This window comes from Meles meles, chromosome 11 (assembly GCF_922984935.1).
Source record: "Meles meles chromosome 11, mMelMel3.1 paternal haplotype, whole genome shotgun sequence".
Classification (NCBI taxonomy): Eukaryota; Metazoa; Chordata; class Mammalia; order Carnivora; family Mustelidae; genus Meles; species Meles meles.
In genome coordinates, this window is record NC_060076.1 from 34,549,469 (window position 1) to 34,576,342 (window position 26,874).

The 26,874-nt window shown below is 35.5% G+C and overlaps 1 protein-coding gene across 3 annotated transcripts in view; it reads right to left on the bottom strand.

The window, feature by feature from the left end:
• The window catches only part of DCAF10 (DDB1 and CUL4 associated factor 10), a 46,357-nt gene that overhangs the window by 11,162 nt on the left and 8,321 nt on the right, over positions 1–26,874 (bottom strand). For all 3 annotated transcript variants that reach the window (XR_006820743.1, XM_046022389.1, XM_046022388.1), the window contains exons 2-5: positions 26,101–26,214; positions 13,964–14,161; positions 3,385–3,587; positions 74–187 (exon numbers count right to left, since the gene is read on the bottom strand). Coding sequence is in view for 2 of the 3 variants with exons in the window: in XM_046022389.1 (XP_045878345.1) it covers positions 74–187; positions 3,385–3,587; positions 13,964–14,161; positions 26,101–26,214 (629 nt within the window). In the remaining variant the exon portion in view is untranslated. The remainder of the gene's footprint in view (positions 1–73; positions 188–3,384; positions 3,588–13,963; positions 14,162–26,100; positions 26,215–26,874) is intronic.

Sequence of the window (26,874 nt, forward strand, 5' to 3'; positions counted from 1 at the left end):
TAAAACTAAACCAAAGAAAGCTATTTGGTAGAATCTGTTGTTGCAAGACTATAAAATTCCACTTTTAACTTACCTTCTCTTTGTGAGGCTCGTGACATGTGTTTCTCAGAAGATGAATTAGAATCACTATGATGACAAGGTGAACTAGAAACTCGAGGACCAGATGAACTTGATGAAGTAGTCAGATCTTGAAAATACAAAAAGTTCTGACAGTAAACTTAGCAGAACTTTAATAGCATCTCTTAACTTTTTAATCATCTAGTTGAAGAATACTGTGAAAATCCATCTGAAACATGGCAAGTACATGCCCACTTAAAGCAGGCCTGTAACTAAGACCAAGGTAGGTAAAGGCAGCTCTTTGAAGTGTTCTATCTAAGGCCTGGGCCCTTTCTAAAATCTCTTCTACCAAGACTTGCTTAAGTAAAATAGAAATGACAAACCAACTAACCACAGGAGCATCTCTGGGTTCCCCATCACTTCTGTAGTAAGACAGAACAAGAAAATTCAATAAACATGAAAACTGAGCTGTTCATTAGCCCATTTACTCTTAGAATAGGGTCCAAATACCAGGTTCATTACTGAGAACAGTAAATGAGCCTTCTTAGGCATGCCAAACAATTGTTATCATTCATGGAATTATGTGAATACTATCTTTGAACTGCAATATAAACTTCATACTGAAATCTGTTGAAAAACAAACATTGAGTATCAGATAGTTGGATCTGATTTATTACTCCAAACAGCAATCTCTGTTTCATCTCACTCTTCTGGTCACCCCATACTTTTATGAGGATTTCTTCATCTAATTCCTTTTGATGTTACTATCAGAGTTACTCTTAGAAAACAGAAAATGTTCGGGGCGCCTGGGTGGCTCAGTGGGTTAAGCCTCTGCCTTCAGCTCAGGTCATGATCTCAGGGTCTCTGGGATCGAGCCCCGTATCGGGCTCTCTGCTTGGCAGGGAGCCTGCTTCCTCCCCTCTCTGGCTGCTGCTCTGCCTACTTGTAATCTCTCTCTCTCTATCTGTAAAAAAGAAAAAAAAAAATTAAAAAAAAAAAAAAAAAAAAAAAAAAAAAAAAAAAAAAAAAAAAAGAAAACAGAAAATGTTCTTGGTTTTTGAATAAAAAAATACCAACCAGACCTTCTAAGTCACTACCTCTTACTAAGCTAAAATTGATTATTAATGTTTAACCTAAAAATAAATTTCTGAATGTAAAAGGATTATACTCACATACTTATGAAATCCCTTGCTTTGCAAGTAAGTTGATAAAACTTAAATTTCTACTTTTAGTAGTGAATTTGGACAAATGCAATTATAATGGGGCCTGTACTTTCCCAAAGGAGTCTTCAGACGTGGCCCTATGCATACAGGAGAAAAGAGTCCAACCATCTGAAGCTGGTTTTTATTTATTTACTCTTTTGAAGCTGATTTTAAATAGGTATTTATAAACATTGTGTTTCAGATGCTTAAGTCTTTTTTTCTGGATTTTTGTTCATAAACATAAAATTATTAATAGGTATGTTCCTGGAATAGCCCTCTTTTCCCCAAAGGTGATGAAATATAGACTCTATCACATAATGTAGATAAATTACAGTGCATAAGTTTTTCTGACCCCCAATTTTACTGAAGCATTCTACTGGAATCAGCAACAGGAAAAAGAATACAGCTTTAGGGGCATGTAGGTGGCTCAGTTGATTAAGCAGATGATTCCTGGTTTCAACTTGGGTCATAATCTTGGGGTCCCGGGGTTGAGGTTCCCCCCTCCAGTGTGTTCCCTGCTTGGTGGGGAGTATGCATCAGGCTTCTCTCTCCCTCGGCAACCTCTGCCATGCTCAAAAATAAATAAATAAATCCTAAAACAAACAAACAAACAAATCAGAATACAGCTTTAGCAAGAGGATATTTAGGGGTTGTGAAAGAGGTTGGTACCAGCTACCTGGGTATAGACATCTGGAAGTCTGGGATGTAATACAGATTTAAAAGTAAAGCTCTATATTGAATATATCTTAAAAGCTCTGCTAGGTGGGGTGCCAGGGTGGTACAGTGAGTTCAGTGTCTAGCTCTCGATCTCAGCTCAGGTCTTGATCTCAGGGTTGTGAAATATAAATGAAATGAAATGAAATAAAATAAAAATAGTAATAAAGCTCTGTTGGGCTTCAGAAGCACTTAAAAAGATAGATCCTACCTTGGGCCACCATTAACTTTTAAGATAGTGATGATTTAGAAATATTGATAAAAGATTTTCTGGAAGATATCCAGATGGCCAACAGATACATGAAAAAATGCTCAATATCACTCAGCATCAGGGAAATACAAATCAAAACCACAGTGAGATACCACCTCACACCAGTCAGAATGGCTAAAATTAACAAGTCAGGAAATGACAGATGTTGGAGAGGATGCAGAGAATGGGGAACCCTCCTACACTATTGGTAGGAATGCAAGCTGGTGCAGCCACTCTGGAAAACAGTACGGAGTTTCCTCAAAAAGTTGAAAATAGAGCTACCCTACGACCCAGCAAATCGCACTACTGGGTATTTACCCTAAAGATACAAACGTAGTGATCTGAAGGGGCACATGCACCTGAATGTCTACAGCAGCAATGTCCACAATAGCCAAACTATGGAAAGAACCTAGATGTCCATCAACAGATGAATGGATAAAGATGTGGTGTATACACACACACACACACACACACACACACACACACAGGAATACTATGCAGCCATCAAAAGAAATGAAATCTTGCCATTTGCAATGACGCGGATGGAACTAGAGGGTATTATGCTAAGTGAAACAAGTCAATCAGAGAAAGGCAATTATCATATGATCTCTCTGATATGAGGAATTTGAGAGGCAGGGTGGGGGATATTGGGGGCTAGGGAGGGAAAAAAACCAAGATGGGATCGGGAGGGAAACAAACCATGAGACTCTTAATCTCAGGAAACAAACAGGGTTGCTGGAGAACGAATGAAGGGGTAGGGATAGGGTGGCTGGGTTATGGACACTGGTGAGGGTATGTGCTATGGTGAGTCCTGTGAAATGTGTAAGCCTGATGATTCACAGACCTGTACCCCTGGGGCAAATAATACATTATATGTTAATAAAAGATAAATAAAAGATTTTCTGGATAGCAGAAAGCGCTAAAAGAAAGTATTTTTATAGTCAGTAGTCCTTCCATTGTATCACCATTAGTGATACAGAAGCACAAATTAATGCTATGTCAGAAATTCATAGTCATACTTCCTTGGGAAAAAAGCTCTCAATGAGCTTTCCAAAAATTTCCTTCCCTCCTTCCTGGTATCATTCTCGAATGGAAACATATACCATCCATTTGTGTAAAACTCTATGGAAAACTTTCTGAAATCAAAAAGGAAAAGCTTACCTGAATTTGATGTAGTTCTTCTTGCTCTCAAAATGGGATAGCTGCCTACTTCTAAAGACTTGGTCAAGTCAAGATCATGTAAAATCAAGAGATATCCAGAGGACGTTGAAATCAACATTTTGGAACAATCTGGTGTTAATCTCATTCGCATGAGAAAACGTGTGTGAAAGAATTTCTTATGTGGACACCCATCTTCTGTACACCTAAAGAAGAAATCAAAGCAAAATCTAGAATTATCATAAATATAAGGATTTGGTTAACAGTCATATTTTCAATCTTGAAACTAGAATTTACAGTGTATGCTTAGCCTTATACACGATAAAACTTTTTTTTTTTTTTTGGCTCATCATTCCTTTTTTCATCTCCAACTTTCCATTTTATTCTTTCTTTCTGAAATATACATTTTTTAAAGATTTTTATTTATTCATTTGATAGACAGAGATCACAAGTAGGCAGAGAGAGAGAGGAAGAGAAGCAGGCTCCCTGCTGAGCAGAGGGCCCGACGCGGGGCTCGATCCCAGATCCTGAGATCATGACCTGAGCCGAAGGCAGAGGCCTAACCCACTGAGCCACTCAGGTGCCCCTGAAATATACATTTTAAAGAAGATTTTGAGGTAAACTGTCACTTTATATTGTTCTGAAAATATTCCACTCTGATTAAAGATTAAGCTGAGCATGTAAACTTCAGGTTAATAGTTGTGTCTTTCTGGATACTGGGGATAATATTCCAATGAGTCCTGGCTTCCATTCTTGCTATTTTTAAGTCTGCTATTAGGCAACTGTTACTTTGGACAATTTATCTTTTTTTTCCCTTTGATCTCTTTGTCTTTGGAGTATTATAGTTTCACTCTGATATATGTTTAAATTTGGATTTCTTTCTATTTTACTGGGATTCATTTGACTTTCTAACTCATAAGATTCATATTATTCATATATTCTGGGAAATTCTCCATCATTATTCCAATATTGCCTGTCACTTATTTTCTCTATTCTTTTGGAGCTCCAAATAGATGTTTGAAACATTCACATTTGATTCTCCTTGTCTCAAAGCTGCTCTTTCTTATATTCTATCTCCTCATTTTTGTTCCATTCTGGATAATTTTTAATATCTAGCTTCAAATCTATTTTTTTTAATATTTTATTTATTTAACAGAGAGAAATCACAACTAGGCAGAGAGGCAGGCAGAGAGAGAGGAGAAAGCAGGCTCCCCGCGGAGCAGAGAGCCCGATGCGGGGCTCGATCCCAGAACCCTGGGATCATGACCTGAGCCGAAGGCAGAGGTTTTAACCCACTGAGCCACCCAGGTGCCCCTCAAATCTATTTTTTAAAGTTGTGTCTAATCTGCTACTTGACCCACTGTTTTTTTTTTTTTAATTTTAATCACTAAAAACTACATACTTAAATTTTTTTTTTTTTTTAAGATTTTTCTTATTTATTTATTTGACAGAGAGAGATCACAAGTAGGCAGAGAGGCAGGCAGAGAGAGAGGAGGAAGCAGGCTCCCTGCGGAGCAGAGAACCCGATGCGGGGCTCGATCCCAGGACCCTGAGATCATGACCTGAGCCGAAGGCAGGGGCTTAATCCACTGAGCCACCCAGGCGCCCCCATACTTAAAATTTTTAAAATTTTTTTTTTTAAGATTTTTTTTTAAATTTATTTATTTGACAGACAGAGATCACAAGTAGGGAGAGAGGCAGGCAGAGAGAGAGAGAGGAGGAAGCAGGCTCCCTGCCAAGCAGAGAGCCCGATGCGGGGCTCGATCCCAGGACCCTGGGATCATGACCTGAGCGAAAGGCAGAGGCTTTAACCCACTGAGCCACCCAGGTGCCCCAAATTATTTCTTGTGATAAATAGGAACACTACTGATTTTTACATTTCGATCTTATGTCTAGCAATTTTGGTTAACTCTTATTAATTCTGATAATCTGTCAGCAGAATTTCTAAGATTTTTCACATAGACCAGTCAGAACACTGGTCTAAGGGCCAAGTCTGGCCTATTGCCTATTTTTATATAGAAAGTTGGTTGGAACACAGCAATATCCATTTATGTATCATCAATGGCTGCTCAGAGACTACACAGCACACAAAGCTGAAAATATTTATTACACAGTCCTTTACAGAAAATTTGCCAACCCTTCATATAGACAATCGTATCATCGGTGAATACTATTTTTCTCATTTTTTCCCCTTCCAATCCTTATAATACTCACTTTCCTTCACCAACTAGGACCTTGTCTTCTGCCACCCCAAAACAGTGGTATACAGTAGTAGTAATAGCAGCCATGTTCTCTCCATTCCTGATTTTTTAAGATTTTATTTATTTATTTGACAGAGAACAGAGAGATCACAAGTAGGCAGAGAGGTAAAGAGCAGAGAGCCCGAAGTGGGGGCTCAATGCCAGGACCCTGGAATCATGACCTGAGATGAAGAAAGAGGCTTTAACCCAGTGAGCCACCTAGGTGCCCCTTCCCTTCCTGATTTTATAGAAAAAAAAAAAAAAAAAAAAAAATTTTTTTTTTTTTTTAGAGTAAGCTCTTTACTCAGTGTGCGGCTTGAACTCACAACCTTGAGATCAAGAGTCACATGCTCTACTGACTGAGCCAGCCAGGTATATTCCTTTATAGGAATAAAGGAAACTTATAGAAGTTTCACTATTTAAAAATATCCTGTAGGTTTTAGTGTACACTTTTGATGAGCTTCCATTTTTAATTACGTCTAATAGCTTTACTGAGATATAATTTACATATCATAAATTCACTCATTTTAAGTTAACAAGTGATTTTTAGTAAATTTATGGAGTTGTGAAATCGACTCAATTTTAGGACATTTTCATCATCCTAAAAAGATCCCTCCTGCCCACTAACTGTCTCTCTCTGTTTCTACTCCCAGTCACAGGCAGCCACTAATCCATTTGTTTCTATAGATATGCTTATTGTGGACATTTAAGAATTATACAGCAAGTGGTCTTTTGGTTTGGTTTTTTTCACTTTAGCATACTGTTTTTTTTTTTTAAAGATTTTATTTATTCATTTGACAGAGAGAGAGATCACAAGTAGGCAGAGAGGCAGGCAGAGAGAGAGGAGGAAGCAGGCTCCCTGCAGAGCAGAGAGCCCGATGCGGGGCTCGATCCCAGGACCCTGAGATCATGACCTGAGCCGAAGGCAGCGGCTTAATCCACTGAGCCACCCAGGCGCCCCTAGCATACTGTTTTTTGAGCTTCATCCATACTGTAGCACATATTAGTACTCTGTTCCTTTCATTACCAAATACTATTCTATTGTATAGATATACCACATTTTGTTCATTCATTTACCAATGAATAGGTATTTGTACTGGTTCCCTTTTGGGGATATTATGAATACTGTTATAAGCATTCATGTACAAATTTTTGTATGGTGATAGGTGTTCATTGCTCTTGGGTAGATACCTAGGAGTAGAACGGCTGGTCAGATGGTAACTCTATGCTTAACATTTTAAAAAACTACCAAACTTTTCTAAAGTGGCTGCATTTTACATCCCTACCAGCAATGTATGAGGATACAGTTTCTCCACATTCTTGCCAATACTTGTCTTTTTTATTTTTTTTTTATTTTTATTTATTTTTTAAAGATTTTATTTATTTATTTGACAGAGAGAGATCACAAGTAGGCAGAGAGGCAGGCAGAGAGAGTGAGAGGGAAGCAGGCTCCCTTCAGAGCAGAGAGCCGGACGTGGGACTCGATCCCAGGACCCTGAGATCATGACCCGAGCCGAAGGCAGCGGCTTAAACCACTGAGCCACCCAGGCGCCCCAATACTTGTCTTTTTTAAATTAAAGCCTTCTTAGTGGATATGAAATTGTTCCTCATTTTGGTTTTGACTTGTCTTTTCCTTATGACTAATGACATTGAACATCTTTTCACATGCCTATTAATCATTTGTATTATCTTCCTTGGTGAAATGTCTATGCAAATATTTTGCCCATTTTTAAATTGGGTTATGTGTGTACATATGAAGTGAGTTGCAAGAATTCTTTATATATTTTGGGCACAAATCCTTTATCAGATATAATTTACAAATATTTTCTCCCATGCTGTAGTTTTCCTTTTCACTTTCGTAATGGTATCATCTGATACACAAAGTTTTTAATTTTAATGAAGTCCATTTTATTTATTTTTTGGAATCACTTGTACTTGGCTTGCATGAAGATTTAATCCCACTTTTTCTTCTATGAATTATGTAATTTTGTCTCTTACCTTCAGGTTTAAATCCATTTTGAGTTCCTTTTTTTGATATAAGCGTCTAAATTAATCTTTTTGCATGTGGATACCCAGTTGTTCAGGTATCATTTATTGAAAAAACTATCCTTTTCTGAACCACTGAATTACCTTGGCACCTCTGTTGAAAATCAATTGATCATACATGCAACAGTTAATTCTGTTCCTTTGATTTATATGCCTATCCCATGCCAGTAAACACTGTCTTGATTACTACAGCTTTGTAGTAAGTTCTAAAATTTCAACTTTGTTCTTCAAAGATTGTTTTAGCTATCCTGGGTCCTTTGTATTTCCATATAAATTTTAGAATCAGCTTGACAATTGGTCCAAAAAAGGCAGCCGGAATCTAGATAGGGATTGCACCAGACCTATAGATGAATTTGTAGAGAGTTGTTAAAAAAAATTTGTTTGTCCTCTGTAATCTTATTTTATTTATTTTTGAAGTAAGCTCTATACCCAATGTGGGGCTTGAACTCATAACCCTAAGATCAAGAGTCACATGCTCTCCTGAACCAGCCAGGTTACCCATCTTAATGATGCTGAAGTCTTCCAATCCATGAAGATGGAATGTCTCTCCGTTCATTTACATCTTCTTACATTTCTTTCAGAAATGTTTTTATAGTTTTCAGTCTACAAATCTTATAGTTCTTTTGTTAAATACATTCCTAAGTGTCTTATTTCTTTAGATGCTATTATGAATGGAATTGTCTTCATTTTTAGATTGTTCATTGCTTGTAAGTAGAAATACAATTGATTTGTATATATTAATCTTGTATATCCTGTGACCTTGCTGAACTTGTTCATTAGTTCTAGTATTTTTGTGGAATCCTTAAGATTTTCTATAAGATCATGCTTGACAAGAACATTACTTCTTCCTTTTCAATCTGGATGCCTGTTATTTTTTTCTTGTCTGAACTGTACTTCCAGTGCAATTGTACCTCCAATACAATATTGAATAAAAGTGTTGGGAACAGACATCCTTGCCTTGTTCCCAATCTCAGGGTGAATGTATTCAGTCTTTCAGCATTGACACAATTTTAGCCAGGGGCACCTGGGTGGCTCAGTTGGTTAAGCATCCGCCTTCAGCTCAGGTCCTGATCTCAAGGTCCTGGGATCAAGTCCTACGTCTCTGGATTCCCAGCTCAGCGGGGAGTCTAATTGTTCCTCTCCCTCTGCCCCTACCCACCCTTGCTAGTGTGCCCTAATAAAAAGAAAATTTACAAAAACGATTTTAACCATAAATTTCTCATAGGTGTCCTTTATCAGATGTCTAGGGAATAAAAGTTCCTTACTACTTCCAGTTTTATTACAAATGGGCATTGGATTTCTGGCAAGTGCTTTTCTGGCTTTCTTGAAATGATCCGGTTTATGAGTTCTGACCTTTATTAATACAATGTATTCCATTAATTGATTTTTGGATATTAAACCCTCTACACCTGAGGTAAATTTGATTGTGACATATAATCTCTTATACATGATGCTAGGTTTGATTTGTTAATATTTTGTTGAGGATTTTTCTATTTATTTTTCTTCTTCTTTTTAATACTGGTCTGTAGTTTGTTTTTTTTTTTAAGATTTTTTATTTATTTATTTGACAGACAGAGATCACAAGTAGGCAGAGAGGCAGGCAGAGAGAGGAGGGGAAGCAGGCTCCCTGCGGAGCAGAGAGCCCGATGCGGGACTCAATCTCAGGACCTTGAAATCATGACCTGAGCTGAAGGCAGAAGCTCTTACCCACTGAGCCACCCAGGCGCCCCTGTAGTTTTCTATTCTTACGATGTATGTCTGTTTTGGTATCATAAGTAATAATACCAGCCTCATAAAATGAGTTTGGAAGTGTTCTCTCCTCCTCTATTTTTTGGAAGAGTTTGTAAAAGATTGGTATTACTTATTCTATAAATGTTTGGTAAAATTCACCAGTGAAGACTTTGGGACTGGGTTTTTCACTGTGGAAAGATTTTTAAATTACCAGTTTGGGGGCGCCTGGGTGGCTCAGTGGGTTAAAGCCTCTGCCTTCGGCTCGGGTCATGATCCTGGGGTCCTGGGATCGAGCCCCATGTCGGGCTCTCTGCTCAGCAGGGAGCCTGCTTCCTTCCTCTCTCTCTCTCTGCCTGCCTCTCTGCCTACTTGTGATCTCTCTCTGTCAAATAAATAAAATCTTTAAAAATAAATAAGTAAATAACCAGTTCGATTTTTTTACTTCCTTTAGGTCTGTAGGTCTATAGATTTTCTATTTGTTCTGGAATCAGTTTAAGTAATTTGTGACTCTCCAGGTATCTGTTATCTAACTTGTCTCATTTGTTGTCATAAAGTTGTTCATTGTATCCCTCTATAATCCTTTTAATCTCTGTAAGACTGATAATATCCCCTTTTGTTTTTAATTATGATTGAATGTTGAATTTTATTCCTTGATTAAAACAATCATATGGACTTTCTGTTTAATCTGTTAATGTGATGAGTTATATTAGTAGAATTTCTACTGACAGGTGTGCTTGGGTGGCTCAGTCGGTTAAGTGTTTGCCTTCAGCTCAGGTCATGATCCCAGGACCCTGGGATCGAGCCCCACGCTGGGCTCCCCACTCAGAAAGGGGCCTGCTTCTCCCTTTCCCCCTGCCTGCTGTTCTCTTAGCTTGTGCACACTCTCTCTCTTTCTGTCAAATAAAATAAATTAAAAAAAAAAAAAAAGAATTTCTATTTTAAGATTTTAAATGACCTCTACACCCAACATAGGGCTCGAACTCACAACCCTGAGACCAACAGCTGCATGCTCTTCCGACTGAGCCAGCCAGGCACACCAGATATATCATCTTTTCATTCCTTGAACAAACCCAACTTGGTCATGATATTTTAATTAATATCTTACAAATTTCAGTGTCCTTCTATTTAGGTTATCTGTATCTACATTCACATTACAGATTGACCTTTCAATTTTTCTCTTCTAATATTATCTTTATTGAGTTTATATATTAAGGTTATACTAGCTTCATACATGAGGTAAGGAGAACTCCCCTTTTTTCTGGAATGTGAACTTAAGAAAATTGGAATATTCTGTTTCTTGTACTATCTTACAGAAGTCACCTGTAAAACTGACAGGCCTGCTGTTTTACTAGTAAATAAATTTTAACTGATACTTTCCATTTCTTTAATGGCTATGTCAAAAGCAATGTTTAGAATATTTAAATAATCAGCATGCATGAAAACGATCCAGTCAAAATTGATGCGGGTTGGCAGTGCTGGAACTGAGTCCTGTAGTTACTCTACTAGAAGATCTTAAAACTCCTATCAGCAAAGGGTGCCCCCTCAGGAGTCTATAAACCAGTGATTTGACTCATAGCTCGTATCTTACTATGTTATACACAGTCATGTGGGCAAATTACCCAACCTTTCTGAACTTGGTTTCTTTAGCTCTAAAATGGGATAATAATAGTAATCTAACTCAAGAGGCTATTCTCAGAATTAAATGAGATGCTGAACAATCAAAAAAAAGGGGAGTTGAGGGGTAGTTTATGGGGGACTTTAGCTACTAGATCATAGGAAGATCTTCAGGGAGGTATCCCTAAAAGAAGGGTCTGGGTAACCAAAGGGTCTTTATAACCAGATAAAATTATCTATTTTATGCCAAGATATGACCACCCAGGGATGATTCAGGATAGTGGCTATTTATCATTTAACTACAGTTACAACATTTAACTTCTGTATTAACTACAGAAGTAATTTAATATCTTAACTATTTCAGCTAAATCACTGCATATTGGTTAGGTATCAGTCCAGGTAACAGGTGTATTTTAGGTTTTCTATTTCTCTCTTGATCAGTTTTGCTAAGGTGTATTTTTTGAATAAACTATTTCATCAAAGTTTTCAAGTATACTGGCATAAAAGTGGTATCATATTATATATTTTTTTGTTGTCTCTTTATTGTTAAGATTAGTCTTTTGTCTTGTTTCTCCAGATGAATCTTACCAGAGAATTGCATATTCAATTGCCTTTTTCAAAAAGCAGGCTTTTAAAAAAAAACCTTATTGCATGTTCATTTTCAATTTCACTAATTTCTGCTTTTATTGTTATTATTTCCATAATCTTTCATTGGGTTTACTCTTTTTTATCTTTTTCCAGTTTTTCTGAGTAAAGTGCTTAGTTCACTAATTTTCAGTCTATTAATTTCCCTATGACTTCTTCTTTAATCCATGAATTACTTAGAAAGTGAGCTTATAAATCTCCAAACATGGGACTTTTTAGTTACCTGTGTTAATTAAACCATACTGAGGTCAGGAAAAATCATTTGTGTGATAACAAATCTTTGATACTGGTTGAAACTTACTTTGTAATCTAGTACATGCTCTACTTTAGTACATATTCTAAGTCTGCTTTAGAGGATATATTCACTATTTGTTGGGAGAATCCCAAAATATGCCTAATAAATCAGGTTTATTACAGTAAGATCTTCTATGGTCTTGCTAACTTTTTAGTCTATTTTATCTACTAGTAAATGAGAGTATAGTGTTAATATTTTCCACTGAGATGGGGATTCTTACTTTTTTCTTAAAATTCTGTCAGTTTTGCTTTTTATGGTTTGAAGCTGTGTTAGCTTCATTTAATGTGTAGGTGCATTTAAGATTTCTTTTATGTTCTAGTGAAATAAACCTTTTAGTACCTTTTTTTTTTTTACCACCAATAATGCTTTATGCCTAAATTCTAATTCTGCTATTAATGTAGATATAACAGTTTTTCTTTGATTTCAATTTGCCTGTTATTTCTTCCCCATGGTTTTACTTTGACTTTCTCATTTGCATGTTTTGGGTGTGTTCCTTACAAAGAACATAGTTTGGTTTTCTTTTTTAATTCAATCTAACCTTATCCGTTTTTTAACTGGCTACTTCAGCCCATATATATTTATTATAATTATTGATATTTGGTTTTTCTGCCTACCATATTTTTCTGTTTCCCAATTTACCTCTTTTTTAAAAATGACTTTCCCCCTTCTCTGCCTCTATTGGACCGATCATGTTTTCCTAGCCTTTGTCCACTAATTTAGAACTTACCATTCATATTCCTATTCCAATTTTATTTCTAAATTTTAAAAAACCCTAAATTTTAACAGGTATGCTTGTCTTAATTTAAGGAAATCTGTACATCCTCTGCTCAAACAATATGCATAGTTAGAAATCTTTAAGCATATCCCCTTCTTCTTTTTATATATGACCTCTGAAAAGAATATTTCAGAAATGGTCCTGATGTATTACTGTATTGTCATTTCCCCTTAGCTAGCAACAGGTATATTTTAATTATTTTTCAAACTTCAACTCCTTTTCTTAACTATTTTTTTTAATGTAGGCACCACACCTAGCATGCAGCTTAATGCAGGGTTTAACTAACAACCCTGAGATCAAGACCTGAGCTGAGATCAAGATGTGCTTAACCAACTAAACCACCCAGGTGCCCCAAACTCCAACTCTTTAAATAATCAATTTCTCTATAAGGAGACATTTCACTGAAGTGTTTTACAACAGAGGCATCACTGACATTTTAGATGGGATTAGGCTACTGTGCAAAATGTTCCATGCAGGATGTTTAGAAACTCTGATCCCTATTGACTAAATGCTAATAGAAATCCTCTCTTCTCCTCCCATAGTAACAACTAAAACTGTACCACACATTATTTCCAAACATTCCCACTGGGAAACTATTTTAATGCATGAAAAAAGGTATAAAAATTACAAAATAAATAGGTTTGGAATTGAAGGACTGAAGAATGAAAAACACTTGTTACACAGAGGAAATAACAAAAATATCTTTCCTTAAATTCCTTAAGATTAGGAAACTCATCTTATAAACCAGTTTTCATCATTAACTATAAACTATATAGTATATATATATGTTATAACTATAAACTTTTGTTTCCTTTCCATTTAATTTTCTCTAAATTTTTTAGTTGCAGGATATGACTAAGAAGAAGTAACAAAAGATGTAATCATTTTTTATTTTTCCCAAAGTCAGGTTTTTCTCCTAAAGAGATATGAAAGCTAAGATAGAACAATGAATTTGCTTACCATTTTAACAAATATTTTGGGGGGACATCTGGATGGCTCAGTCAGTTAAGCGCCCAACTCCTGATTTCTTAGGTCATGATCTCAGGGTTGTGAGACAGAGGCCCACACCAGGTTCTGTGCTCAACAGGGAGTCTGCTTGAGATTCTCTCTCTCCCTCTCCCTCTGCCACTCCCACCCCCCACATGCTTGCTATCTCTCCCTCTCTCTGTCACATAAAGAAATCTGTAAAAAATTTTTTTGTTGTTCAAATCCTAACATGGTCTCCTATTCACAAACCTGTTGGTGTCCCAAATAATGACATTTCCATCAAATCCTGATGTTACTAAGAGTCTTGTATTAGTATCATATTCGATGTTCTTCACCCAGCTAGTGTGACCATGTAAAGTGCATACTTTGGTGTTCAGTTTTCTCAGATCCCATAGTGCTATTGTAGTGTCATCAGAGCAGGTAGCAAACAGGCGGTTATCAAGAAATCTACAAAGCAGAAAAGAAAAATTGGTTTATTTCATCTCTTATTAAAGAAATCTTAAGAAACAATCTCTATATTACCCAATCAAGAAAACAAACAAAAAAGGACTACAAACTGCCTGTATAAACCCAGTGATATGGATATCAATAAAAAGTAAGCATAATTCACATAATCAAGTATGATTCAATGAGGATCACAATGTAATTTTATCCATTCACTTTGTATTACTGATTTTTATTTGGAATTGGATATGGAGTGGATGTTTGAAAACGGTGCTAGAGAGAAAGAAGAACTTTAGAATCTGTATAGGAAACATAAATGGTAAGAAACAACTTAATAGGAGACAGGAGATTTTGAAGACATAATTGCAGAGGGAGATATGACTCCGCAACAAGTAACTCCGCAACAAGCTTTCTATTTAGAACACATTTACATATAAAAATTGCTAATAAAATGCTGTATTTTTAATGTATTAATTCAAAGGCATTCCCTCAAAAAATCATACTTAGCAATATTTTATTAGGACCAGTTAAGATTATAAAATACACCAGTAAAATACTCTACAATTCAGACTTTTAATTATTTTACACTAATTTTCAATCCTTAGTGAGAATATATTTTATACAAATAATTAAAAGATAACAGACCTACCAATCACTCTTGAATTTCTTTTCTCACAGTTGAATTTCTGCCTAATTCAACATTAGGATGCTTTCTCTAACATATGCTGTTATATATTACTTCCCAATCTCTGGCAGAGGGAAGAAATTCTGGAACTTCGTCCAGGATAAAATTACACTGAATTATTTTTTATCAGAAATCAACCTCAGTGTCCATAAATACCGTAACAACCTTCTTTAAACTTAACAGTTTAAAAATTCCAGGCTGTTGTACAAGCAGTTTCTACTACTTGAAACCAATTTCCCCCTATCCCTTGACCTGACACACTTTGTTTCTTTTTATTATTATTCAGCTATCATCCGCTCCAGGAAGACTTCCTTCTCTGTTGAGCCTGGGGTAGATTTACCAATCTTCAGATCTCCCAAGATACTCTATACTTCTGTCATAACACTTAATGTACACTGTAAGGAATAACTTCATAAGGCTATAAACTCCTTAAGACAGGGGAAACAGTCTGTGTAGTTCATTGTTAGATCTGTAGTTCACAACATACCCAGTGCCAGGCATATAATAAGGACTCACACATATTTATTATGTGTGAATGAGATAGGAGTTCACTGCCTAGTGGAGAAGAAATTATTAATACCTAATTGTACACAATAATTGTGTGGAATAAGCAAAGTAAAGGGTGGTCAGGAAATACTTTATTGTGGTCATTTGAACTGATTTTAAAAGATGAAGCAGGCACTCCCTAAGTGACCAAGGGATAAGCAAAGGTACAGAGGCATGTAAGGGGATGGTATACTCTGAGAGGCAACAGCAGTTAGGAGTACTGTGTACTGAAAAGTAGAGATAAGAGGAGAACATATCATGGATTTATTCTATTTTAAGTCCCAATATCTTTTAAAAATTCTTTTAACATCTTTGCATTTTTAAAAAAAGATTTTACTTGAGAAAGAGAGAGCACAAGTTGGGGGAGAATCAGGGAGAGTGAAGCAGAATCCCCACTTGGCAAATAGCCTGACGTGGGACGCGATGCAAGAACCCTGGGATCATGACCTGAGCCGAAGGCAGCCACTTAACCAACTGAGCGACCCAGGCAACCCTGAAAATATTTTTCAAATGGAAAGAAGTCTACCATAAAAATAACCACTGTTGGTCGGGGGTGGGAGGTTGGGGGAACAGGTGGTGGGTAATAGGGAGGGCACGTATTACATGGAGCACTGGGTGTTGTGCAAAAACAATGAATACTGTTACGCTGAAAAAAAAAATAAATTAAAAGCCAAAAAAACAAAACAAAACAAAAAAAAACCACTGTTGGGTGCCTGGGTAGCTCAGTCATTAAGCGTCTGCCTTCAGCTCAGGTCGTGATCCCAGGGTCCTGGGATCAAGCCCCACATCATGCTCCCTGCTCAGTGGGAAGCCTGCTTTTCCTTCTCCCACTCCCCCTGCTTGTGCTCCCTTTCTTGCTGTGTCTCTCTCTGTCAAATAAGTAAATCTTAAAAAAAAAAAAAAAAAAACCCACTGTTATTGATAGTTAACCTAATTCTTATATTTCAATAATGTCATGTCATAAATATTTTGCCATGTTATTAAAGATTTATCGACAAAATCATTCTTTTTAAGATTTTATTTATTTATTTGACAGAGATCACAAGTAGGCAGAGAGGCAGGCAGAGAGAGATGGAGAAGCAGGCTCCCTGCTGAGCAGAGAGCCCGAGGCGGGACTCAATCCCAGGACCCTGGGATCATGACCTGAGCCGAAGACAGAGGCTTTAACCCACTGAGCCACCCAGGCGCCCGACAAAATCATTCTTAATGGCTAGCTATTGTATGAATGAACTGTAACTTTTCTCTATTTTAAACTAATAAGCAACTGTTGGCAGTTTATATTGCTTCCAATTTTTTATGGCTTATACTAAAACCACAAAATGGTTTTATTTAGTGTAAAAATTTATGTAGTGTAAAAAAGTTTATACTAAAAAACACTATGATGAACAACCTAACAGCTAACTATTAATCACAACCCTTGTTACTTTTCTAAGTACAATCCCAGAAAAATGTATTGCTAAGTAAACAGGGATTTTTAAAAATGTAAGGCTTTTGATATATACAGCCAAACTATCCTCAAAAGAACATACCAATATGCAGTACCACCAACAGTTAGGAGTGTCCACTTCTCCATGCCCTGTAACACAGATATTTTTTAATTCTGCTAAGTGCCCAGAAGAAAAAAATCTTTTTTTTTTTAAGATTTTATTTATTTGACAGAGATCACAAGTAGAGAGAGAGGCAGGCAGAGAGAGAGAGAGAGAGACAGAGGAGGAAGCGGGCTCCCCGTGAGCAGAGAGCCCTATGTGGGGCTCGATCCCAGGACCCTGGGATCACGACCCGAGCTGAAGGCAGAGGTTTTAACCCACTGAGCCACCCAGGTGCCCCAGAAGAAAAAAAATCTTAAGTTGAAACTTCTATTTTTAATCAAGTTGAACGTTTTTCATATTAATTAGATTATTTTCTCTTGTGAATTGCTATTCATGTTCTCTGTTGATTTTCCTACTGTTATATTTTTATTACAGTTATTCTCTTTATATTAAAGGTAATATACCTCAGTTTTTCAAACACAGTATGTTGAATATATTTTCCATACACACTTTTATTTATATTATGTGGTTTATATATTTTCTTACTATATCAAAATCTTTACTAATCAAAATTGTCAAGTCCATTTTCCCCCCTATGGTTTTATTTTTACTGATTAGGTTTTTATTTATTTTATTTATTTGACAGAGAGATCACCAGCAGACAGAGAGGCAGGCAGAGAGAAGAGAGGAGGAAACAGGCTCCCTGCTGAGCAGAGAGCCTGATGCAGGACTCGATCCCAGGATCCTGAGATCCTGACCTGAGCTGAAGGCAGAGGCTTAACCCACTGAACCACCTGGGTTCCCACTGATTAGGTTTTTAAAGTAAAAATATTTTAATGACTTCCTGACAGGAATTAAATGACTGAAAAAAAATACACAATGACAAAGGCTACTGGAAAGTCAAACTTTTAAAATAAACTGATCATCATCATAGAGCATCTTCATACATTTGAAAATTTAGGGAAAAATAAGATATTTTATTTAGTTTACAGAAAATACTTAATGCACATATGGATTCAAAACCCCAGTGGCATTATACCACCTTAACCCACAGTGGTTGACCCTGAAGGCTTTAGGCAAGAGAATGATATGATTAGATTAAGAGTTTCAAAAAGATCTCTGAGGTAGCTAGTTTCTAAAACTGTTGGACTGTCATAAAAAATAAAATGAAATGGGGTATCAGTTTTAAAATGTTTGTCAATAAGGCCATTGAAAAATTACTATTGTTGCATGAAAATGGAAAAATTACCATTTTAATGTCAATAATGTACAAAGAATATAATCTTGGAATAAAAGCTAATAATTTGAACTGAATAAATTACCTTAATGAAAAATTTAACACTTTGACTTTAGTTTTCTCATTTTGCCTCAAAGTTTACCTGTTAAAAATCTTGGTATTGAAGAATCATTGGTGAAGAGAATAGAAAATTACAGAAAACTAAGAATGTTGATTAGGAGATCAGTTAAAGTACCTACAACTGTTATCCTAAAGCAAGCAGATGCAGAGAATGTAAAGTATTAGACAAATCCTTTGAGATCTGGCTCAATCTTCTCAAATTAAAACTCAGTCTAGCCTAATAAGCTAATAATTATAAATTTTTTTTAACTCCATAGTCTCTAATAAACAGGAGACACTCCATCCACACTGAAATCTATGAGTTTATGAATTATAAAACTGCTCCACATGTTCCCATCAAATCCCAACATATGACTCCAACAGTTCTGGAAACTGGACACCTGGATAAATTGAGGTCTTCATTACCAGAGGATAACTGGTGAAAGATAACAGCAACTGAAATAGAATTTCCTTAAAATGGGTACCAACATTTTATTGTACATGGGAAAGTGTTGTCTTCATCTAAAAACCAGAAGTCATAAAAATTTTTAACATTTATTTTATATTTATATAATTACATGCAAATTCTTAGAATAAGACTAAATTAAGTGTTTAGGTTTTCCTACATAATGTTTCCATTGAAATTATGACAGCAAAATATAGCACCCTTACTTCATATTTGAGCTTTGTACCATAATTAGAAAGAGAGTCATTTCTATATAAACTTCAAGGGCTTTATTCATCTTCCCAAGGGCCTTTCCTTAGTCCCATGAAATATTCACATAATTCTCCGAACTATCTATCATGTCCCCGTTTCTGTCATTTCCTTTTCTTTAACTGATAACTAGTCTAACTCTATCAGATCCTTATTTGGCAATGATTTTATATGTAATTGACCAGTTTTCTATTATCACTCTCAGGGTTTTGTAAAATTCTACATCCTTTGCAAGGTAAGAAATTTCATGTTCCCAGTGATGCAAGCATTGCATTTACATTCCAGTGTTGGAAGTATATCAGTCAGGAAAAGACCAACAAAGACAGTGGGAGGGAAAAGTAGATCCTGGAATATTTAAATAGCCATTGATTTTTTAACTGCCCTACCACTAAGTGAATATTCTTATGATAATCTCAAATGTCCTTGTAATCTCTAACCTGGGGGGATCTTGATTATTAAATGGACTCTTAAATCCATTTACAGAACCCTCATGAATTAGAAGTAAACCTGTATCATGGGTTTAAGAATTTAAATTACATCATATTTTTCCCTTACTTTTCCAAAGTATGAAACAATAGAAAATACTCTTCCCAACTATCAATATTTTTATTTTACAGGATAAGCAAACCTTAAAAAAACTAAGAAATGAACTAGAAGACATTACTAAGTATGTGTAAAATCATTATCTAGAAAATGCATGCCCACATCTCTGAAAAAGAGAGTGAGGGGAGAGTGAGAGTGAGTGAACTGAGCATGAATTCTAGCTCTACAGCTTGGTACATATTAAAGATACCGGACAAATCTCTTTATCTGAGCTGCAATTTCTTTATTCCTTAAAGTGGGTACAATATCTGTTTCACATCAGGATACTGTGAGAATTAATATTGTATGAAAAGTGCTTCACAAAAGCTTTGGCACATGGCAGGCAGTTAAAAAAATAGTAGCTAATATTATTAATAAGTAGTGCACACTTAAGCTCATGCCAGAGGACCCCTCAGATCCTCATGCAAAACGCTTAAGTGATATGTGCTTCTAAGAAGCTTCAAAACCTGGTTTTCTAACCAACAGATAAGCAAATTCACATCTGTAGGTGTGGGGTAGTAAAGCAGACACACTGATAACAGTAAATGAGAGCTAACATTGATAAAGAACAAATTCTAACAGCAGATTAGTCAGAGATCATTCTGAGTAGGGGCAAACAACTTAACACATCTTTTCTTTTTAAGGTAAGAAAATTTTAGATAATAAAATATTAAAAACACAAAGAAAACTATGAATATAACAAAAACCTGTGATACCCACCACCCAGCTTTATAAAATTTTAACACTTTGTTATCTTTCAGATTCTTTTGAACATTACAAACACAACTGAAGCACCCTGAATATCCCTCCCCGATCCCATTCCCCTCCCTCCCTCTCCAGAGGGAACCACTATCCAAAATTTGTCACTCCCCATGCAAGTTAATACCATGAGATCTTAAGTATGTACCTATAACAATGTATAGTTTTGTTCTGCATTCAATTTATTCCATAAATATTTAATTAGCACCCGCTATGTGCTAGGCACAGTTCTAGGTGCTAGGAATAGAACAGAGAACAAATAGACAAATACATGCCCTTATCACACTTATGTCTGCATATTTTCAGGCTTTATATAAATGGTATCACACTGTATAGCTCATTCTACAATTTGCTTTTCTGGCTCAACCTTGAATTTCTGAGACGTATCTCAGATACTTCTAGTTCATTTATTTTAACTGATGTATAGTATTCCATTGTATGAGTATTCTGGAATTTATCTTCCTCTTGATGGAAGATTTATTTCCAACTTGAATTAATAATGATTCTATTACAAACCTTCTTTATACATCTCCTTATTTGCACGTACTTTAATTTCTTTAAAACTGTTTGATCTTCAATTTTACCAGATATTGCTGAGATGTTCTTCAAAATAATTTTACCAATTACACTCCATTAACGTCCAAGAGTTTCTACTTCTCAACATCTTTGCCAATACTTAGAATTTCTTCATTGTTTATTTTTATTTGCATTTTCATAACTAGGAAGCTTGAAAAATTTTCTGTATTTATTGCTCATTTTAGCTTCTCTTATATAATTCTCTGCCTATTTTGCTCCAGGGTAATTGTTTTATATATTCTGCATACTAATCTTTCTTTGGCTATGTGCATTGAAAACATCTTCTCCCACCTGCCTATAGCTTATCTTCTCACACTGTTGGATCTGTGGTTAGAATGAAGTTTTCAATTTTAATGCAGTTCAACGTAGCAATCTTTTAATGATCTGTGCTTTTTGTATTTTAAAAAATCCATTCTCATACTTAGAACATAAATATATTCTATATTTCTCCTAGAGCTTTAATGGGTTGCTTTCCTAATTAGGTCTCTAACTTGCAGTTATTTCATATATATATAAAACCAATTCTCTCTTTTCCATTTTCCCCACCACTGATCTGTAATGTCCCTGCAGACATAGATCAAATTTCCATATATGCATGGGTCTGTTTCAGGAAGTTCTACTCCATTTCATTAGGCACTTAATCTATTCCTGTCCTAAGACTGTGTTTGAAATCTGAAGACTATCATCTTAGTCTCCTTCAAAATTGTCTGATATTCCTGGCACTTTGCTATTAAGTATGAATTTTTAAGTTAAAAAAAAAAAACAAACCTGTTGGTATTTTGATTAAAACTGCACTAAATTTATAGACTAATTTGGAAAGAATTGACTTATAATACCGAGTTCTCTCCCCTAGAGAAGATTTGCATTTGTTTTTGCAGGTGCCTGGCAGTACTACCAACCTGGATCCACTTTAAAACTGTTGGCTACATGGTTTTGAATGTGTGAATCTGGGCGCCACACATGCATAAAGACTGACTTGAGGTTAGACACTCACTGAGGAGATTTTCTGACACCCCTCTACCAAGGTCATAGTCTACATGAACAAGGTGGTATATTTCCAGATCACCTTTATGCTGTAAGTATAGCTCGCTGGAGTCCCAGCCTTATGGAGAGTTTTCTACTAGACTACTCATCTTCAACTGGCCATAGAATTAAGTCTCCTGTCCACTATAACTCCTTACACATACTGAAACATAAGCTCAAGGTCACCTGCACTTGGCAGATGCCTCCAGTGTAAAAGCTAGCTGAATACCTATTTACTTCTTTGCATTCTAGCATCTACTTCATTTTTGGCCCTAGGATTCCTTTCTTTCTTATCAGTTCAACTATATATTTTTAAAAATATTTAAAAAATCTTACCCTGCATTTCTATTTTCAGGTGAAAGATTGTCCAAGTTAGTTTAAAATCTTCTGTAGTTTAATTTTTATCTACTTGATTTACTAGTTTGGGACGGAAGTGTATTCAAATCTCTCTCTATAATTATAGACTTGTAATTCCGTATCTGTTTTGTGCTTGTTTTTGTGGCTGTTGTTTTTTTAAATATAAAAAGTTCTTCGTTATTATATATTCTTGGTTGATTTTTCCTTTCATTAATATGTACTGTTGCACTTTATCCTTATTAAAGCCTTTAGTCTTCCATCTGTCCAATGATGATAATCTACATTAGTTTTCTTTTCCCATTTTTGGGCAGTTTTAGTTTTGGTATCTCTACAATGAATATATAGATGATTTTGGTTTTTATTCAAATTGCTGCCTCCATGTCTTTTAATGAAGAGTATCAATTCATTTATACTTACTGTGAACTACTTATATACTGGATCTATTTCGACTTCTTGTTTTCTACTTAGCATTCCTTTCCTTTGTTTTATTTATTTATAGCTGTCCCATCTTCCACTGAACTGATCATGTTTTCAATATTCCCTCTCCCCCCACTCATACTGCTTTGGAAGCTAGCTATACACTGAATGTCTACTATTTTAGTCATATTTAATTTAGTACTTTTTCATTGTATATATTTAATTATATATTGTTCTGAAAGAGTCTGAAATTATTTCATATTTCTATCTTCTTCCTGAACATGACACGAATCTTAACACATTACAAACAACCTATTTGTTGTTACTATCTAAAGCTACACTGTCCAGTTTGGTAGCCATTAGCTACATATGGCTTTCCAATCCTTGGTATGTGGCCAGTCTGAACTGGGTTGTGCTCTAAGTGTAAAACACTGGATTTTGGGGCGCCTGGGTGGCTCAGTGGGTTAAAGCCTCTGCCTTCGGCTCAGGTCATGATCCCAGGGTTCTGGGATCGAGCCCCGCATTGGGCTCTCTGCTCTGCGGACAGCCTGCTTCCTCCTCTCTCTCTCTGCCTGCCTCTCTGCCTACTTGTGATCTCTGACTGTCAAATAAATAAATAAAATCTTTAAAAAAAACAAACAAAAAAAAACACTGGATTTTGAAAATTTAACATTAGAAAATGAAACTAAAATATCTCAATAATTTTTTTAATAATGACATGTTGAAATGATAATATTTTAGTCCTATTGGGATAAATAAAACATTACTAAAAATTAATTTCATGTTTTTTCCTTTTTAATGTTACTACCAGAAAATAAATCAAGACTTTAGTTTTAACTTCGTTTTAAATGTATTCCCCCCAAACCTAAATTATTATCTTTCTGCTAGTAATAATCATAACATTTATTATTTCAACTAATTAAATTCTTAATTATGAAATAATAGTTTACCTGGATATGATCTGGCATTGGACATTATTTTCCCTTAGTATTTAAGATACTACTTCAGAATCTCCTAGCATCAACTGTTGCTGATGAGAAACCTTCTGTTATAAAGTTGAATTATACCTCTGTAGGTAATCTGGCTTCTAACTTTGGTGGCTTTTAAGATTTTCTCTTTACCTTTGATATTCTAAAGTTTTATAACAACCTGTCAAAATGTAGATTTATCTTTATTTAACCTACCTGACATTCTAGAGTTTACTTTGGTTCAAGGATTCAGGACCTTCTTTAATGCTAAAAATTCTCTACCTCTGTGTCTTCAAAAATTAGTTCTCCATCAACCTTTGCATCTTCTTTTTCTGTAATTCTTATTATATACACACTGGAGTCTTCAATTAATCCTCTATGTATTTTAAGTAATCTTAGTATTTTTGATCCCATTAATTCTCTCATCAATGGTGTAAAGGATAAAATTTATCCCATCTTTAAGTTTTTTTATATACTAGTATATTTTTAATTTCTAAGAGTTGTAGTTGGTTCTTTTCCACAATAATCTGCTCTCGTTTCAACTCTTTTGTTTCATAATTTTGAGTTCTCAGTTAACTTATTTCTTTGAACATCCTAAAAATGCTTTAAAATTTCTTCCAATCAATGGAATACTATGCAGCCGTTAAAAAGAATAAGATCATCCCATGGGTACTAATATGGAATGATCTCTAAATGTTATTAAATGGAAAAGCCGAAGTATATAATTGTGTGTAAAGAATGCTACCATTTATATAAAAGTGTATGTACGTGTGTGTGTATATGCTTGTACATGCATAGACTATCTCAAAAAGGATAGCAAGAAACTGGTAATAGTGGTTGCCTCTGGGGAGGGGAACTGGGTGGCTAGGGGACAGAGGTGGGAGACAGACTTACTTTTCACTGTTTACCCTTTTGTACCTTTGAATTTTGTACCACGTGCATGTATTACCTAGTCAAAAAAAAATAAATAATTTATTTTTAAAAATAGTCTTTGTTGGACTACTCCATAAAATTAATTTCATCCAGAAAATATGCTTGTTTTAGATGCTGAATTTGTTATGATATGAATATTAGATGTCTTCATGAGTTTTAGAATTTCGGTTATAGGCTTATTTTAAGAAAGGTTTTTAATCATTTTTTTCCTCTTTCCTATTTAATGGTCTTATCATTGCCCCAACTTGGATTTCTAAACCCCTAATCCATAGTTAGGCCTTATAATGACATTAAGGCCTTCAGTTTCATGATGATATTGGAGCTGTCAGACATAAGCATTCAATCACTGACTCAGTAATGGCTTCATTCAATTCCTGGCCATGAGGTTGTGTCTTAATCAGCTAAAACCCATGGCCTCAGGTAGTGAATAACTTTTTCCTTTTTTTAGCCTTTCACAAATGGACAGGCATTCTAGCCAGTGCACTGTGTAGTAATTCTGACTCTGGTTCCTGCCTCTTATGAAGCACTTTAGTACTTTTGATTCTCGACAAGAATTAAAATTACTACACATCAGTACCAGACTCAAAACCCAGTGGGCCTTTGGTTTTAGCCCTGTAACAGCTTGTGTCTGTGTTCCATTTCTAGTCCACAAAAACATATATATTGTTTCAAAGCCTGGCTATATCTTTTGTGCTATTTATTCTATTGCCCTATGTGTTTAGAGCATAGAGGTTACATCAAAATTCAGTATATTGCTGTAACTAGAAGTAATTTCCCAGTATCTGTTTTTTTAACATTAGAAGTAATAAGTATAAAAGGAATATAATCTTACTACATAATGTTTAGAAAACAAAATTACTTATTATCCATTCAGTCTAATCCACCCCATGTTAGCATTGAAAATATTTCCTTATCTTCTGCATGTCATAGTTGTAACAATTTTTATCATGATTTTAACATATATTGTCCCAAGCATTTGTCCATGTTGATATGTAGTCCCTGTGACCATCATTTTAATGACTGCATATTAATCCACAAAGCTGTTCAACTGTTATTTACTTCCCCCATTATTCAGAATTTAAGGTGCTTCCAGCATGCTTTTAGAAAGTTCTCTGTGCACATGTGTTCTTTCCCCTCAACGGTCTGGATTTGAGGGATGAAGGTGAGAGAGGCTTAGCAATGGGACTGCCATAATTCTACACAGATCATTAGCCCAAAGACATTGCAGGACTATCATAATACATGGCTGAGGTTCATAATGATGACCCTGATATATGAAGAGAAAAGGTAAAATCATATGTAAGTAAAAAAATGCATTTCAGAAAGATTCTAATCCAAAATGGTTAATATAGCAAGTTTTGTAATTAAAGGGATCGGATTCATAAGGGATAAAATTCACAAATCATAAATTCATATCTAGCACTGCTGGGCAAGAAATTATAAATTTTCATTAACTTCCAAATTAGAATATTTTGTGTCACACTAATAAACTTCACTATTTCACTAAAATACTAACCTGATATTATTTACACAGTCTTCATGAGCTTCAGAAAGTGTTTTTATGTGCTTTGAAGATATAGGGTCAAACAGCAGAACTTCAGTCTGTTCACAAGCAACAGTCAGCACCGACCTGAAAGCAAAGGACACATTTAGTTTTCTAGCATTCTCTTATTATTGATATGCACACTTATAATTATACAAACTATAATGCATAACTTCCTTTTGCCCATGTTAAAAGCAAATATTTGTAAGATTGAAACTATCTTTTTTTTTTTTTTAAGATTTTATTTATTTATTTGACAGAGAGAAAGCACAAGTAGGCAGAGCAGCATACAGAGAAAGAGGGAAAGGCAGGCTCTCCACTGAGCAGGGAGCCTGATGCGGGACTCAATCCCAGGACCCTGGATCATGACCTGAGCCAAAGGCAGTCACTTAACCAACTGAGCTGCCCAGGTGCCCCAAAGCTATCTGTTCTTGACAACAGTAGGAAATGGACTCTCAAAATTATGGTGGAGCATAAACCGATACAGCTCAGGTTTGGAGAGTACCCGCATCCATCACCTGTGTACCTTTCGATATGTGTACCTTTTGACTCAGCAATTTTTTTCTGGGAATTTAATCTAAAGAAATAATCATTTATAAATACAAAGAAGCATATATAAAGATATACCTCACCATAATGAGAAACTGAAAGTAACCTAAATGTACGTGAAAGAAGGAATGATTGATTATTTGAGCCATGGTATGATGGTATGTAATACTCTGCAATATCGTGCAATGTTTAAAAAGA